This window comes from Eupeodes corollae, chromosome 1, assembly GCF_945859685.1.
Source record: "Eupeodes corollae chromosome 1, idEupCoro1.1, whole genome shotgun sequence".
NCBI classification, from domain to species: Eukaryota; Metazoa; Arthropoda; class Insecta; order Diptera; family Syrphidae; genus Eupeodes; species Eupeodes corollae.
Window position 1 is genome coordinate 211,029,717 of NC_079147.1, and position 16,652 is coordinate 211,046,368.

Sequence of the window (16,652 nt, forward strand, 5' to 3'; positions counted from 1 at the left end):
CTTAGGAAGTTACAACACCTCATTCATGTTGTACTTTCGTGTATGTTGTTTAAGAAAAACCCAAGTTTAAGATCTTACTCTCTATTCCTGAACATACCTATTTTCTGAACAGTCAATTCTAAGCTCGGAAACAAAAATATTACAGTTGGACGATGTTTCGGTCGAAGCTCCTGATAGGGCTAAGTTAAACTCGCTTATTTATGATAGGGAGTGAAAAACTTAAAATTTTTGCAACAAGCAAAACTTTAAACAAGCTTAGTGTCATACAACTGTCGTGTTTCAAGAAAGATAATTTCCTTTACATGACTTTAGAATCTATCAATTTTTGTTTGTACAGGGTCCGGCAAAAAACCTCCCGTGTTTTTAGACGTTTATAATTAAAGCTATATATTTATAGATAAAATAGTATTCCGGGTATGGATAGATAGAGGTCGAAGTGCCGTTTTTAGTAATAATAATGGCGTGTCACGGTAAGCATCGCGCATTTGTTGTAGAGGAATATATCCATATTTCCTTATTTCTTCGAAGAAAATGGGTAAAAAGTAACAGTTAATCCGGATCGCTACTGTCACATGATTGAGACCTTCCTCCAACAAAACTTAAATCATTTTACTAGGAACAACAAATTAGTCTGGTTCCAACAAGATGGAGCCACAGCACACACTTTACGGTGTTCACTTTTTAAATATGGGAGATCTTTTTGCCGGACCCTGTATTCTCACTTTTGTAGTTTTTGCAGATGTTTTGACTTTTTTTGTATTTCTATATTTTCTAAGCTCTCAGCTTTTTATTTTTGTTTTCCTTAAATGTGATTTGAGTAGTTATTTCAACGATTTCTGAACTATTTGATCTTCATTTTACCCCGAGCCTAAGGGCATATAAGCTAGCAATCGACAGCGAATTACATAAATGGCTGTACAAAATGACTTCCATAACCAATAAAACAGCAAATAAACATTTAGCATACGTACCCTACTCGCCATTTAAAAAAAAAAAAAACATTTTAAACAATTTCCAAAACATTATTTGCTCAATAAATTAAAATTTATATTGAATAGTTTATCCAAAAGTGGTAACCGTGGTTGTGCCTGCTGATCGTTCGCAACCACTGATTGATGTTGCTGGGGTTTTTTGTGTATTTTTCTCTGACAAGACAATAACCCAGTGATTAAATGGTAGATTTCTAGGTTTTGAGCATATATAAGTACATGTATGGAACACCCCGAGTCACTTAACTTTAACTGTATTGGGGCTTATGACAATAGTTTGAGTAAATGTTGTTAATTTTCATTGGACAGGTTTAGAAAACATAAGAGACTTCATTTGCAGTCCTTAAACCTATATTTTGACAAAGGCAACTCAAGTGTCAAACTCGGAACAATACTTCCCTAACCTCTACCTTCAGCGCAAAAACTATCAAAAACATAATATAGTCCAATGTATACAAAACACTCCTTAGTTTTGTATTTTAAGGAAATTTACTTATTCTTTTTCCAATGTGACAAGTAACCCCTTTACATGAAACATCAATTAGAATTGTGCAGAAAATAAATAATTCACAGAGTAACAAAGTTCAAATTTTATATGAATGAAAAATTATGATTAGCTGTCATTTTGACATAAGTGGGTTTGACGTAATAGTTAATGATAGTTGATAGTTTCTTGACAAACTTTCCAGTTAACTTTTCAATAAAGTTGCTTTGATTGGAAGTCAACTTTTTGATTGCTGGACAATCAGATACTAAATACTTCCTTTACTTTCAAGTCCCTTAAGTCGTCTGAACCTGACCAATGAACACGAAAATTGTAGAACCATATTTACGTTAAACCCTTCGACCTTGGAGAAATGTCGATAATGTCTTAGCACTTTCTCTTGTATATTCCATTTCACATTTCATCTTTTCATTGGCAGGTACATCATAGGTATTTTGTATTGTAGGGAGACGATCATTCTCTCTTTTAAATCACTTTCAGTTTAGTTCGTATCATTTTTTCTATCCCCATAGCAAGTTAAATGAAATTTCTATATCTAATAAAAGTGTAAAGAAATAATCAAGTTAAGTGGAGTGTTTTTTAATAAATTTGTGGATGTTTAATTTGTTTTTGTTGTTGATTATATTCGATCAAGAGAGTTTGAAGTATGTCCCTTGTCACGGCAACCCATCAACAAATCACCATCGGTATTGTAACAGGTAAAATATATAGCCATAATGTCAATTTAATTATTTGTTTTTTGTTTTTATAAATAAAGATATGACCATACAATCAAGAGAGCGTCATTTCGTGTTCTATACAATGTGAACCCTACGATTTATCAATATCAGTGACAATTAAAAACAAAAATGTCAACTGGGTTGTGTGCAATATCTCTGATCGCTTAAGGGCCTGTTTTCGTTGTCACTCATTGCTGACTTTTGATTGGTGACGGGAACAGTGCTCCTAGATCACTACGTTATAATGACGCTGCGATCGTAACAACGTAATACAATTATTTAATCCAAACAGAGCCTTAAGCATTGCTTAAACAAAGCCCCTTTTATGAATTATATTTTTTATTATGTACAAGCAAGTAAATGAAATGTAAAAATTATTATTTTATATTAATTCAGTATATTGCGTATGTGATTAAAATACGTAGGTACATAAACTGTATGGATCTATTTCATGAGGCATACATTTGACACATTTGTAAACATGTCTGAATTTATAAATTTTGTGTAGTTTCAGTATCAACATACCTTGGTATGATTGATAGTTCATGTTCATATTGTATAATTTATCATCCCGAATTTTAGAGTTTAGTCTCAGCCTTAACCTTCAAGAGAAAGTCACTATTCCTAGTGAAATTTACAAGCTAAATATATTATATTATTTAGCAAAAATAACATTTATTTAGTTCTATTATTATTAACAAAAAAAAAACAATGGCTCAACATTTTAAACGATTAAGTTTAAAAGATATTTTACTTAATTTTCAACGATTTTAACATCTTATTATCTCTTAGCAATTTTCTAAATTCATATGATATTCATGTTCATGCAGTTATTCTTATAAGAAAAGTGGGTGGATTGGTCCAGTCAACAACTGAGAATTTCAATTAAAAGGTCCAGTTAAGCGTATTTGCTTTGTTCACTTTCACGAACTGTCACTTTTAGACATGTTTGGATGCTTGTTTTTTTTTTTAATAAAAAGCTATTAGCAATTTACTAGTAAAAAAAACGAAAAGAAAGGTTTTATAATTTTGGAATCCCTTAGTAAATTGCTAAATATTAAGCAAATTGCTAACTAGTAAATTGTTAAACCCTTAATAATAGGTTGTTTAAAATTTTGTGCCAATGAATCACAACCAAGCAAATGCATTTTTACAATTATAAATAATTGAAATGTATGTATGTTATACAATTTATTTAAATGTGATTTTTTCCAGTGACATTAACGTGTAATTGTATTGGAAAAAGGTCAATTACTAATCACTTATAATTGAAATGTAAGTTGAAATTAACTACGCAAATAACTATCATTGTTTCCCAACTCACTAAAGTAAAACTGACATTTGGTGAATAAATTAGAAGATTCAGACAACATAAAGGACTTCATTTGCAATCAACTGCATTCTTCGAACGTAAATTTCGACCAAGGCAACAATGTAAGTAGTAATCATGATCGTCTGTCTTTTTGACATATGTAAGTAGGCTTGACTGATAGATTTATAGATATTTGTCTTGACTTACTTTCCAGTCAATATTCCAATAAATTGTCCTTGATTGGAAGGCAATTTTTTGGCAGCTGTCCAATCAGATACCAGAAACGTGTCTTACTTTCAAGTCAATTATGTCATATGAACCTCAATTAATCAATAAAATTTATTCAAAAAAGTTTACGTACTTAGCCATCCGTCTAAATTTCGGATATTGTTTATAAATTACTTTCATTTGTAAATAAGCTTTCATTTTTTTGGGAACTGTTGCATTTTAAATGTTGTTTTCCTAATAAGTCAACTGTTAATTTCTTGAAGTTTAAAAGTTTGCATGGGCTATACATAGGATTCTTTTGGTGCCACTTACATTTACGTTTGATCGCTTAATCCTGCTTCAATTTGATGGGTAAGAATTAATAGGGAAGTGTGTTAAGTGTCTAAAGTGTTCAATGTATCTTGTCTACTGCCTTATATATAAATGGAATTAAAATTTCATGAAGGCTCATTTCAGTTTAATTTCTTACACTCATAAAATTTTACTAGTCTTAAATACATGACTGTGAATTAGAAAGACCACGTTGTAAATTTATCATTTCATTGACAAAATCTTAACATTTTAATTTTTTTATATTTTGCTTAATTAAATACAAATATTTCCAATATTTCTAAAATTATTACATGAACTATAAAATACTTAAAAATACAAATTTTACAAACATCAATTATTCGAATTGTTATGAAAACATAATTTTAAGTAATTTTATTTTTTTTAGGGCTTACACAAATTTTTTTCTCTTAGCTTATTAATAAAAGTCTGAGCAGTTTTATCAAAAACCTTTCTGTATTCCAACTCAGAAATAATAACTGAATTTACATCAACCCATTCGGGTCGAAAAAGGTTCAAATGTAATTGCTTGTCATTAGATGCTCTTATTTCCCCAAAGGAAACATAACATTCGGATAAATATTTATTCGAAGTTCGAAAAAGATCTTGAATTTTTACAATAAAAACTAAAATATTATCATCTTGTTGTTGCTGAGGTGTAGAAAGGTAGATTTTAAACTCTTCATCGTACAGTGGATATATGGTTTTCGATTTGATGGCCGTTTTTTGAGTTGGTATTTTGGCAAATCTGTCAGGTGGTACAAAATGCATTTTGACATATGTGTTGGCATTCTTTTTCGAACTCTCGGGAAGAAGATTTTTACCATTTAAGATTGTTACATTTAACATATTTGAATTCGTTATATTAGCTTTGATAGTGAGCTGACCGTATGTCGATGATGTTGAAGAGTCATTCTTTTGCTTGAGTAGAATTTCTTGGTAATAATTGTGGATTAATGTTTCTGTTTTCGAGGCATGTAATTCGAGAAATTCACAAAGAGTTCCTAGGATCGCGGAAGTTTTTTCCGAAAATGGTTGCTTTTCGTTTTTCAAACACACTGTCATTATATTAATGACTTCCTGAAGATTGGCAAAGAACGATGGCGGTCGATAGGTATCCAAACTGTTTTGGGCTATTTTATACAACATAACTAACAATGTTTGATGGAGAGTCTCCATCATTGCATCGAATGTACTTCCCACTAGCTCAGAATTTAGAACATAAAGGTTTCTGTCTAGAAATATGAAAATGTCTTCGAATGAACTTGCACCTCTCGCTAAGTTGTCGATATTTGCATGAAGAAAATTCTGTATCATGCAAACTATTTCGCCAACCATTCGTTCGATGAGAATTTTTATTTCATTCTCTAAATTATCCTGGCAATTGGTAACTATATTTGCTATTGTTTTAGAACATCTTTCTGCCTCCGGGGCATTCAGGTTGTCTCTGATATTTTCAATAATACTCTCGGCACCCATGTCATGGTTCGTGAAGCTTGATAGCTTATCTGTTATTTCGTTAATGTTGCACGTAGCCACACACCATTCTTTGGTTATTTCAAAATCAGCTAAATTATGTTTGGTGTTGTTGTATTTCGAAAGCTTTGCCGATATATTGGTGGCATAGAAGATGCAGCATCTACAAATTCCATCTATAATTCGGCCAAAAAAGAGGAACATTGATTCAACATTGGGCCAGTTGATTTGATCCCAGAAGTTTTTGATTTGGTAGAATATCGACAGTGTATCCAAAGCTGATGAACTGTGGTGAACGCTTTCGTCAATTGTCTTAAATTCGTCTAAGTCTATTGATTTCTTAATTGCAATCAGGGCATTATGAATGGCTGTTTCTACCCAAAAGGGCACTACCGGTGTAAACCACTCATGATACTCGAGGTGGTTCTCCGATCTACTCAAGCAGTTTCCTAGTGATACCAGTCTTTTTACGCCCAAGAATATTTCAAAAAGTTGCTTGTGAACTGTTGTTGTCGTTAAATCTCCATCGTTCGAGTTCTCGGAAAAACTATACACATCGACCACTCGCAAAGGAGGAAGGTTCTTGCAGGCTTCAAGTATCGTAGGCTTACAGGATTCGATTAGAATTTTAACATAACATTCATAGAGAATATTTGCGTACTTGATGTTTGCTATCTCACTGAAGTGTTTGTGATGGAAGTTTATGGCACGATGCATGTCGAAACACATATTTTGAATTATTTCAGTTGCTTCTCGAACAGGATCCTTAAATTCGTTTTTGAAGCTCTCTTCAGCTGAACTCAGCCATTCTGTGGTACATTTCCGAATGGATTCATTCAGCACCTGTCCGATTGTTTGAATAGATTTTTCTTCTTCGGATTTATAAAGCCAGTCTAAGTTCAAGTTGACTAATAAATCAACGTATTCGGGGATTTCTAATGACTCGATTTGCTGAAAAATGCCCAATACATCTATGAGCATAGCAATACCTTGGTTTTCTTTGAAAATATCCTCTCGAATTTTCCACACAACTTCGAAGCACGATGGCAGGATTCTTTGAACGGAGCTCCAGAAATTCTGAATGCATTCAGCGCTACTTATGGACGGAAGTATTTTTATGATTTCGTGTAGAGCAGTCCTTAGCAAACCAAATGAAATATATCTTTCTTCATGAATTATTGTGTAGGCTATCCATTTCATGAAGAAGTCGTCGTTTTCTGATAACCCGCTGCGAATGTAATGTTGTGTTATTATGGCGTCTGCCTCGTGGCAAAGTTTCCCATTCCATAAAATTGACTCTGTCGATCTCTCTTGTTCGTATTTCAACAAGCGCATAAGTAAAACTTCGTGTTCATGGGCTACAATTCGTTTTTCCTTCTCAACACTTATGCCCAATTGCATCAAAATTGACCCACGTTTCTGTGGATTTCGCAGTCCTTTCTTAAACGTATACCAAACTCTTATGGCCGCCGATCCGGTAATTGAATTCAGCGGCACATCGGTTTTCCCAATTACCTTAAAAGATTTGGGCGCTGACGGTGGTCTTATCTTTCTTAAGACATTTTTTAAGTCTCCAAAATAATTGATTCTTGATGGGATATCTTGATCAGGATTAAGTAATTTACAGACTTCAACAATCAGAGTTTCTTTCTTCGGATCCCCTCGCAGGGGAAAGAAGAAAAATTCATCCCAACTGGGATTCGAAGGAACATATTCGACAATGGTATGATATTGATTAGCTACATTTGATGCCATATAGAGATTTATAAAATAACCTAAAACACCTTTGATGTCTCTAGGCAAAAGATCCTTAATTTTTATTATACCAACGTTTAAATGAAATGTTGGACCCTTGCGAGATTTTGCAATACTAAGTAGTTGATTGTGTTTTTCGGGTGAAATTTTGAATGCATTCATCAAAAATTCCATGAGATCTTCGGAAGCAATTATTGGCTGTGATTGTAAGTCTTCGGTATTGTTATTGAGTATTTGAATTAAAATGTCCGTATAAATATTATCACAATTATTGTAAAGCGTATTTTTCAATAGGAATTCATCACCGCCGACACCACTGACACCACCTCCGCCACCGTTAACAATTTCTTGTCGTATTTGGAAATTTTCTCCAGTGGTGTAGTATATACTTTCGGCGATTGACATTTCACTTCCATGACCAAAGTTTGAGGATCTAGACGTCATCGTTAATGTAAATGCTTAAGCCTTTTTGTCTCTAAAATGTCTGAAATTAAGAGTGAAATATTTATCAGTCATAATAATAACTTTTTGATTGTAATTTTGTTCGTTAGCAAGATTATGAAGTATTCACAAAAAACCATGCAGTTAAACATATTTATTTTGACAAGCTCAAACGTATGTATTATAAATTTGGTAGACTTAAAATTTCTTTGTCAAGTATCGTGAAATTTTCTGCTGAAATAATATCTAATATATTTGCAACCATTACGTATTATTAACTATTGTTGGATCAATGACAGTCGACCTAAATTCTTCTCTACGGAATGCTATTGGCCTTTCCATAGGTAAAATAAATCAATTTGATTTTAATTTTAATCTGTCGAATTTTCAACCCTTTTGCGTTTTTATTTCAAAATCTAATTTATAGGTCTAAAGTTTAAAGAGGTTTGGATTAAGTCAGTCTGATATAATATATTTTTGTGAAAATTATGTCAAACATATTTTTAAAATAATTCTTTTTATTTCAAGGCTGCACGGACAACAAAACAGTGGACAAAAGGTGTATTGGCACAACATTAACTTAGGTATCCTGGTTTGTATTGGTATTATGACGTATTTAATCTATAACATCTAATAATATCGAGAAATAAATAACAAACTGTCATAATAATTTTTAACTTCAACTGTCATAATAAACAAACCCTGGTTAATACATCATTACGAAAAGCTACACGTTTATCTATAGTTTGCCAACTGTTGGGCTTACATAAAATCAGTCAAAATAGTTAAGTTCTTTTTAAATTTTGGTATTGTGCCCAAAACTAAAATAGTAAAAGAAAACATATACATAATCATAAGAAATATTGAATTGATTTCTAATCCTTTGAAATTTGTTTTCTCCAAGGAAACAAAGTGTGTTCATTTGATTATGTGGTGTGTTCTTTTTCTAATTATTGTTTTTATGATCAAAAAAGAAATAGTTTAATTGTTGTAAGGATTTAGTTGACCTCTCGAACTACCCATAGAAGACAAATTGATTCTTGTTTTCTTTTAAGTCAAAAAAGCTCTTGCTAGTTTGTAAACAAATAATTCACTTTGACAGTTCAACACTTTCAACTATTTTATTGAAGTGAGTTGTAAATTGTTACAAAACTAACTATTTGACATTTCAATAATGATTTAAGGAACAATGACGTCATATTGTTAAAAATTTCAACAAATGTTGACGTTTATAAACAACAGTAAGTAAATAACGATTGTTTACAATATTTAGAAAGAGAAAGGACCAGTGAACTATTTATTTAGACATGCCTGAGTTTCAAGCAGTTTACACAGTGAATTTCCCAACTCCTAAAATATGTTTTCTTCTTTAATTCCTCTTAAACCAACAAGATTCTCCTCGAAACATGTTCAGGTCAGGATATCAACTGGTGTTTTAAACTAAATTTATCGCCAAATAACATTTGATAAGTGGTTTTATCAACAACTTCTGATTCATTATTTTCATTCGAGTTATTTTTTGTTTCGATATAAATAGAAAGGGAACAGAAGTTATAAAATTATACAACAACAAACAGAAAAAGTTATAAACAAACAAGTTGACCCTAAGTAGCCCTACCACAGAGAATAATTAGTTCTAAAATTAGAAGTTTTGCATTTTGATTTGCAAATGAAATGCATTATTTTTGTTTTAACACGTAAGCATTTCGTAATTAAGAATGTTTTCCTTTCTTTTTATATTTTAAATGTTTGAAATAAGTCTAACATATTTATGTATTGCCTTTTCGAATTGATTTTCGGAATAGCTTTGTTCAGTTTAAAAAATTACTTTTAAATCCACGAAAAGTAACAAGCACTTTGCTAAAAACAGTAACAAAAGTACTAACTTTCTGCATCTCTAGCGAAAGTAAGCTAAACCAATGGGTTATCGTCGTTCCTTTTTTATCCATATATACGGAATTAACTTTAGATTTAGGTGAATAAAAGAAAAAAATATAAGAAGATAACTCAAGACCTTAGCTGTTCTTCACTTTGTGCGCCTGGTGAATATGGAAATATTTTGAAGGGATTTAACAGCTGGTTACGTTTTCAAACTTGGTAAGACAAAAATGATCAAGTAAGCCATCCTCAAGAGACCGACGTTTAAAACGTTTGCCTTTATCCATTCGGTTTCTGATACGTATATTGTTATGCGCTCTAGTCTACACAGGTGCACCGCGAGCACCAGGGTGCAAACAAGTGTGATGTGTAGGGCACACCTTATTTTTTGGTAAACTAAACTCTTCTGTAACGGCAAAACACCATATTTATTCTTAGACGCATACTTTCTCACAGATAAAATATATAAAATCGAACCAATACCAAGAGAGGTTGTATATGTATGTTTGGTATGGCAGTTAACCAATGTTTGTGTGTGTATTTCTGGTTGAATTTGAAAAAAAGTAGAAGTTAGGTACCTACTTTAGAAGTTTGATCGCCTGGTGCATTGTCGAAATTGCAAGAATAAATAAAGTCAACTCTTAAAACTCAATGTTATGTTGAATCTTTTTAAAATGAATTGTGCTATGTTTCCCGGAATCATGATCAGATCACAAGTTACTTTCACTGAAGGTCTTATTTTCTATGTTCATGTTATTAATAAAATTATAAAAGAACTATTGTGGATTATTGATTTGGCAAGAAATGATGGGTTGGAATAAGTATACTATATAGATAATACAAGAACTAATAATAAATACAAAATAAAATGAAATAAGTCAAGCAAGACGCGGTTCCTAACCTAGTACATACCATATACATACAAAGATCGAGACACCGACAATAAAAAACGTTTGCTTTTCCATTCGTTGTCTGACAACGTACATTTTTTTGCGCTCCTGTCTACACAGGTGCGCCGCGCGCACCGTAGTGCATACAAGCGTGATGTGGTGGCACACCTTATCTTCTGATAAAGTAAACTCTTCTTTAACAGTAAAACACTGTATTTATTCTTAGGCGCATACTTCCTCACAAATAAAATAAAGAACCGAACCAATACCACAATAAGGATGTATATGTATGGGATGACATATAACTAATGTTTGTGTATATGTGTGTTTGAATAAATTTGAAACGAGAGTAGTTACCTACTTTAAAAGTCTGATCGCCTGGTGCATTGTAGACATCGCAGAAAATAAATAAGTTTGACCAAATAATTAAATTCCGTGTCAGGTGTTTGTATTGAGAATGAATTGTGCCATGTTTCCCTGAATCATGATCATATCACTAGTTACTTTCTCTAGGGGTCTAATTTTAAAAAAAAGAACTTTTGTGAGTTATTGATATTGTGGTTTGAATTCATTTTTAACTACCTCAATATAATTTTTTCTTTCGAAACGACGAAAAGATAAGTTCTGGAAAACATTAACGAAAATAGTGATTTTTTGCAGTACCAGTAATCTTAGCTAATTTCTTTTGTTCTTGTTCCTTTTATGTACATGGATTAGCAGTTAAAGCGAAGCTTGGAATTCGGGGTTTAGAATACAAAAATAAGTCAAGCAAGAGCCAGTTGCTAACCTACTCTTCTTTATGATGTTTTTTTTGTTTGTTTATTTGATTTAGCTTTATTGATGTGGATAGCGTGTCATGCTCACAAAGCATTTTATTTTACAAAATTGTTTACATAAACCATATATATCGATGTACACCTAAATTAAAAACTTTTGCTTTTATTGGCTCCTTGCTGACAACCAACTACATACGTTTTGCGCTACAGCCCACACAGCAGCTATAGCCGAACACCGCGGGCACCGGGGTGCACACAAGTGTGATGTGTAGGGTACACGGTATCTTCTGATAAACTCCATACCTACTCCACCATTCTTTAACGGCAAAACATTGTGCTTATTCCTAGACGCATAATTTCTCACAGATACAATTAAAGACAGCACCAATGCGAAAATAGGATGTATGTATATTGGGCAGTTAACCAATTTTTGTGTGTGTGTGTGATTGATTAAATTTGAAATAAAATAGAATGAGAAGTTACCTACTTTGAGAGTCTGATCGCCTGGTGCATTGTCGACTTTGCAGAAAGTTCTAAAAAACGAAATATGCTTGTTTCCCTCCCACATCATCGATCAGATCCTTCTTTACTTTCGCTGGGGGTCTAAGTTTTTTTGTGCATGTTACTAATGAAATTAAGAAAAGAATATTTGTGAATCATTGATTATGTGATGGGCAAGAAATTATGGGTTGGAATATGTTCTATATATACAATAACTAAATCTATTTCAGCGATACGGCTGATCATGCTGAAAGCTTTATTCGTTTACAAAATTGTTTACATAAACCAAATACATCGCAACATTAAAATGTTTTGCTTTTATTTGTTCAATGTTTAACCATGAACTTCGTTTTTCATTTCAGCTTCCAGCCTAAAAAGCAGCTAAACTCCACCGCCGCCATCTGAGTGCAATAAATTGGAGTCTAATAAACTCCGCCCTTCCTTAACTGTTAAACACTGTATTTATTCTTAGACTCATACTTTCTCACAGATAAAATAAAGAACTAAACCAATACTAAAAAAGGATGTATCTATACATTTGAGATGGGCGGTAACCAATGCTTGTGTGTGCTTGATTAAAGTTCAAACAAAATAGAACGAGAAGTTACTTATTTTGAAATTCTGATCGCCTGGTACATGTCGACATTGCAGAAATAAATAAGGTGGACGACCTTATAAAGACAAAATATGCATGTTTCCTACATGATCAAGATCATTCATTACTTTCGCTGGGTCTAAGTTTCTTTGTGCATGTTTAAACAAACCATATAAACCGATTGAAACACCAACATTAAAAACGTTTGCTTATTCGTTCGGTGTCTGACAATGATTTCGTTTCACACTACAGCCTACAAAGCAGCTATACTCCACCGCCGCGCAGTGCCGCGCGCAACGGAGTGAATACAAGTGTGATGTGTACGGGACACCTTAGGTTCTGGTTGTATTTTTACTTAGACGCATACTTTCTCACAGATAACCAATACCAAAAAAAGGATGTACATTTAAGTGTGTGTATTTTTACTCAGACGCATACTTTATCACAGATAACATACATATATACCGAACCAATACCAAATAAAGGATTTTACATATATGTATTTGTTTTGGATGACAGTTAACCAATATTTGTGTGTGTGTGCTTGATTGAATTTGAAATAAAATATAATGAGAAGTTACCTATTTTGAAATTCTGATCGCCTGGTACATATCGACATTGCAAAAATAAATAAGGTAGCACATTACCAATGTTTGTCCATGTGTGCTTCAGTAAATTTGAAACAAGAGTAGTTACCTACTTTGAAAGTCTGTTCGCCTGGTGCATTGTCGACATTGTAGAAATAAATTTGATACAAAATAGAATAAGGAGGCGATACCTACTTTAAGAGTCTGATCGCCTGGTGTTTTATTGACATTGCAGGATGGCTTGAAGCATCTTAATGGTACCTGTCAGGGGGATCTATTTATGCAGATGTTTATCTTTCTCCTTCACATCAGTAAACTCCTTTCATTTATTGTGAACATTCCGCAATGGAAAGAAGAAAAGATCGGAAGCTCTTAAGGGCATAGTGATGGGATGGCGACTGGTTCGTTATTTTGTTCACCAAGCTTTCGTTACTTTTAATTCATTTTTATTTCACCTAGTTACTTACATGTTCATATTCTCTGTTCTTTATTTTTTGGAAGATTCTGTCGATCTATGCACAAACTTGTTAAAAGGGATTTTAGTTGCCCTGTAAATAACAATTAGGTTGTCCTTAAAGGAGACATCAAACTTTTGAAAACTGAGGGACCAACTACATCCCCACATTTAAATCCTCTTTGATATTCAAACAATTGTCAATTCGTCTGAAATTTTCAATTGATTCCTCTTAAAAGTAAATAAACGCATCTTTCAAACAAAACCTTGCAACAATAAATTCAAATTTGACGTGCGATTAGGAAAACAAATATAAAATCTTTGAAAAACAAAAACAAATAAAAAATGCATCATCTTTATTAAGAAGAAAGAAAAAATAAAACTTTTTTATTAGATTACACACAGATCATGGGACGATAAGAACTTGGAGACTTTTGTTTTCCGAAACAAATCAATTTTTCAATAAAATTCCATTAAAACACGAAAAATACAAAGAGATATTAAAAACACACAATTATATGGAAATGGACTATGATTGCAAATTTATAACACTCACCTATTTATATTTTCAGAATAGGATATATATTTATTTTCTTAAACTTGCACCCAATTTTAACAATGGCTTGATTTTAACTAACTAAAACAAAAAAAGAACAAATTTAAGGAAAAAACAATAAAAATTACATATTGCTCATTTGGAATTATGCGTTATCGTTACATATTTGATGATTAGTAATTAAGAGTGCGTCAACTTTTCGTATTTTTTCTTTTTTATTTAACCACCAGCACCACAAAATGCTGAATTCGAAATCTTGCGTTTTCGTACTTGTACCAAGCTTTTTCGATTCAAAAGAAATATGAATGGAATTTTGCAAAACACTGACATAGCCTCAAATCTCGAATATGCATCTGTGTGAAGAAAGTATCGTCATCGTCATCATCATTCTGAGACTGAGAGATAACAACAAGATCCACATCCAACTAACAAAGCACAAAAGATTTCTTTTTTTTTACGGAGCGTTTTCCATTCTTCGCAAAAACACAACAATTTTTAAAAACGAATTGAAAAGTACTGAATTAAAAACCTAAAGACAATTTTGATTTTTTTTTCGTCTAATTTCTTGACCTTTTCATTTAAATATAAAATTGTTTCCTCTCCTGACCTAAAGCTCAACACAAGGAGGAAACACTTTTAATCTAATTTGAAACAGTAGCAGAGACACAACATTTGTTGTTTTAAGCGATGAGCGAGAGAGCGGAAAATAGCAAGCGAAAGTATTCTAATTTTATTTTCACGTTAGAGAAATCTGATGTGAAATATTAACCACACCGAGTGCTCTTCATATAAAATAATAACAAATAAATAAATAATAACACAAAAATATTAACATTGAATATAACGGCTTGCCCCCGAAAGTATAAATATAAATAAAAATTGTGCGAACACGTTAAGAAAGAGTCGAAGTTTACTGTGGCGTATGCGTATTATTATAATTTTTTTTAATTTTCTGTCTGGCACTGTTTTTCAAGTGTTTAAGTTTTATTTTTTGTACTTTACTCAATTTGGAAGCTAAAAATAAAAGAAATGTACTTTTTTTGTTGGTCTTGTATCTCTATCGTTAGAATAATTTAATGTTTTAATTTATTTACTTTATTTTGTTATTTCATTTTCTCAAGTACCTTCAATTCAAACTGAATTGAAATTGTTTTTTTTATTTTAATGTACGTAACATATTTTTATTTAGTCTTTGTGCGTAAGAAGCTAAATGGAAATAATGTTTAATGTTTTGTACGATTAGGATGTTCATACTTAAAAATATAAACAATAAAGTAGTCCTGTTTTGTGTACAGAAGTTTGTGATTTGTTGACAGAAAGATCTTTAAAATTAATTCATGCATACAACACTTCTGGAAAGACACCTAGCAAAATTAAAATGTTTCAATTTTTGTCATACACGTGATTTCCAAAATTTAAGTTTATTTTCAATGGTGTTTCTTAAAAATGTGAAAAAATCAAATTTTATTAACATACTCGTACATACCTTCAAATGTATGTATAAAATAGGTTCATCTAGGTCCCTAGGAAGAATTGTATTGAAAGTAACAAAAATGCTCTTCAACCGATGGCTTGGACAGTATTACGAAAACTACTAAAACTTAAAGCATCTAGATGAACATTATGATCAAAGATATGAAAAGATCATAAATAAATATTCTCTAAAGAAAGTTCAAAAGAAAAACATAATTGAGGGTATCTTGAGGGCTCATACAAAAATCCCCAACCATTGTTGTCTCAATAACCAACTTGCTTTCTCAATTATGTTCATAAACTAGTTGCAATTAATAGAAATCATTGGTTAATTGACGAAGTGTCAGTACTTTTCTGAAGTTGATAGTTTTCAATGAATTAGTTTCTTTTTATTTAAAATTGCATTTAATGAAAGAAGCAAAATAACTAGGGTATATATGATAAAATAAATCACGTCCCTTGTGCGGACGATCTTATTTTGTTCACCAAATTGATTTCGGTCTACCATTTTATGGGAATTGTTCCAAATCATCTCTATGACTTATTTTTATGCCATACCATGTCGCTACCAGAATCTGCCTGTGTGTCTTCTACTCAACAACAATCAACAACATCCTGACCGAACCGATTTCCTAATCTGGAAAATCACACTAAAAACCAAGTCATCATTTAAATCACCTTTACATGAGAATACAAAAAAGCTGTTGAAGTAAAAGAAAAAATCGAAATATCAATCCTCTTTGTATAAGGCTTTGAAATTGACGAAAGAGCCGAAATTCCAATTGATATAAAGAACAAAAACAACGTTTACTTTCTTCTGTGGCATCTCCCAAAACAAACTTTTTTGACAAATCTGTCGAATTATAATGAATCAAGCACAAACAATGATATATGTTATGTACATAATATATACAAAACATAGTTTAATTAAATCGAGGACAATTATAAGAGGCTCGTATGGAATTGTTTGTTTTGTTGAAGGGTGCGTCATTTGTAAATGGGCAGGTTCAGGCGATATAAGGGACTTGAAAGTAAGGCAAGTTTCTACAATCAGATTAGCCAGCTGCCAAAAGGCTATTTTCCAGTTAAGGCAACTTCAATGGAAAGTTGTCTGAAAAGCTATCAAATCAAGTCTATACTTCTGTCCGAGACTTATGCCATTTGCAGCCTTGCATTTTTAAAAGCAA

At 32.2% G+C, this 16,652-nt stretch overlaps 1 protein-coding gene and 1 long non-coding RNA gene across 2 annotated transcripts in view; one reads left to right on the top strand and one right to left on the bottom strand.

The window, feature by feature from the left end:
* Positions 1-16,652, top strand: part of LOC129939261 (uncharacterized) — a 41,476-nt gene that overhangs the window by 14,112 nt on the left and 10,712 nt on the right. Inside the window, exon 2 of the long non-coding RNA XR_008780528.1 lies at positions 8,284-8,339. This is a non-coding gene — a long non-coding RNA (uncharacterized LOC129939261). The remainder of the gene's footprint in view (positions 1-8,283; positions 8,340-16,652) is intronic.
* Positions 4,298-16,438, bottom strand: LOC129939250 (protein unc-13 homolog 4B-like). The gene is made up of 3 exons (XM_056047199.1): positions 14,155-16,438; positions 13,993-14,073; positions 4,298-7,798 (listed from the first exon to the last, which is right to left on the bottom strand). The coding sequence occupies exon 3, from the start codon at positions 7,756-7,758 to the stop codon at positions 4,468-4,470; it is 3,291 nt and encodes a 1,096-aa protein (XP_055903174.1). The 5' UTR covers positions 7,759-7,798; positions 13,993-14,073; positions 14,155-16,438; the 3' UTR covers positions 4,298-4,467.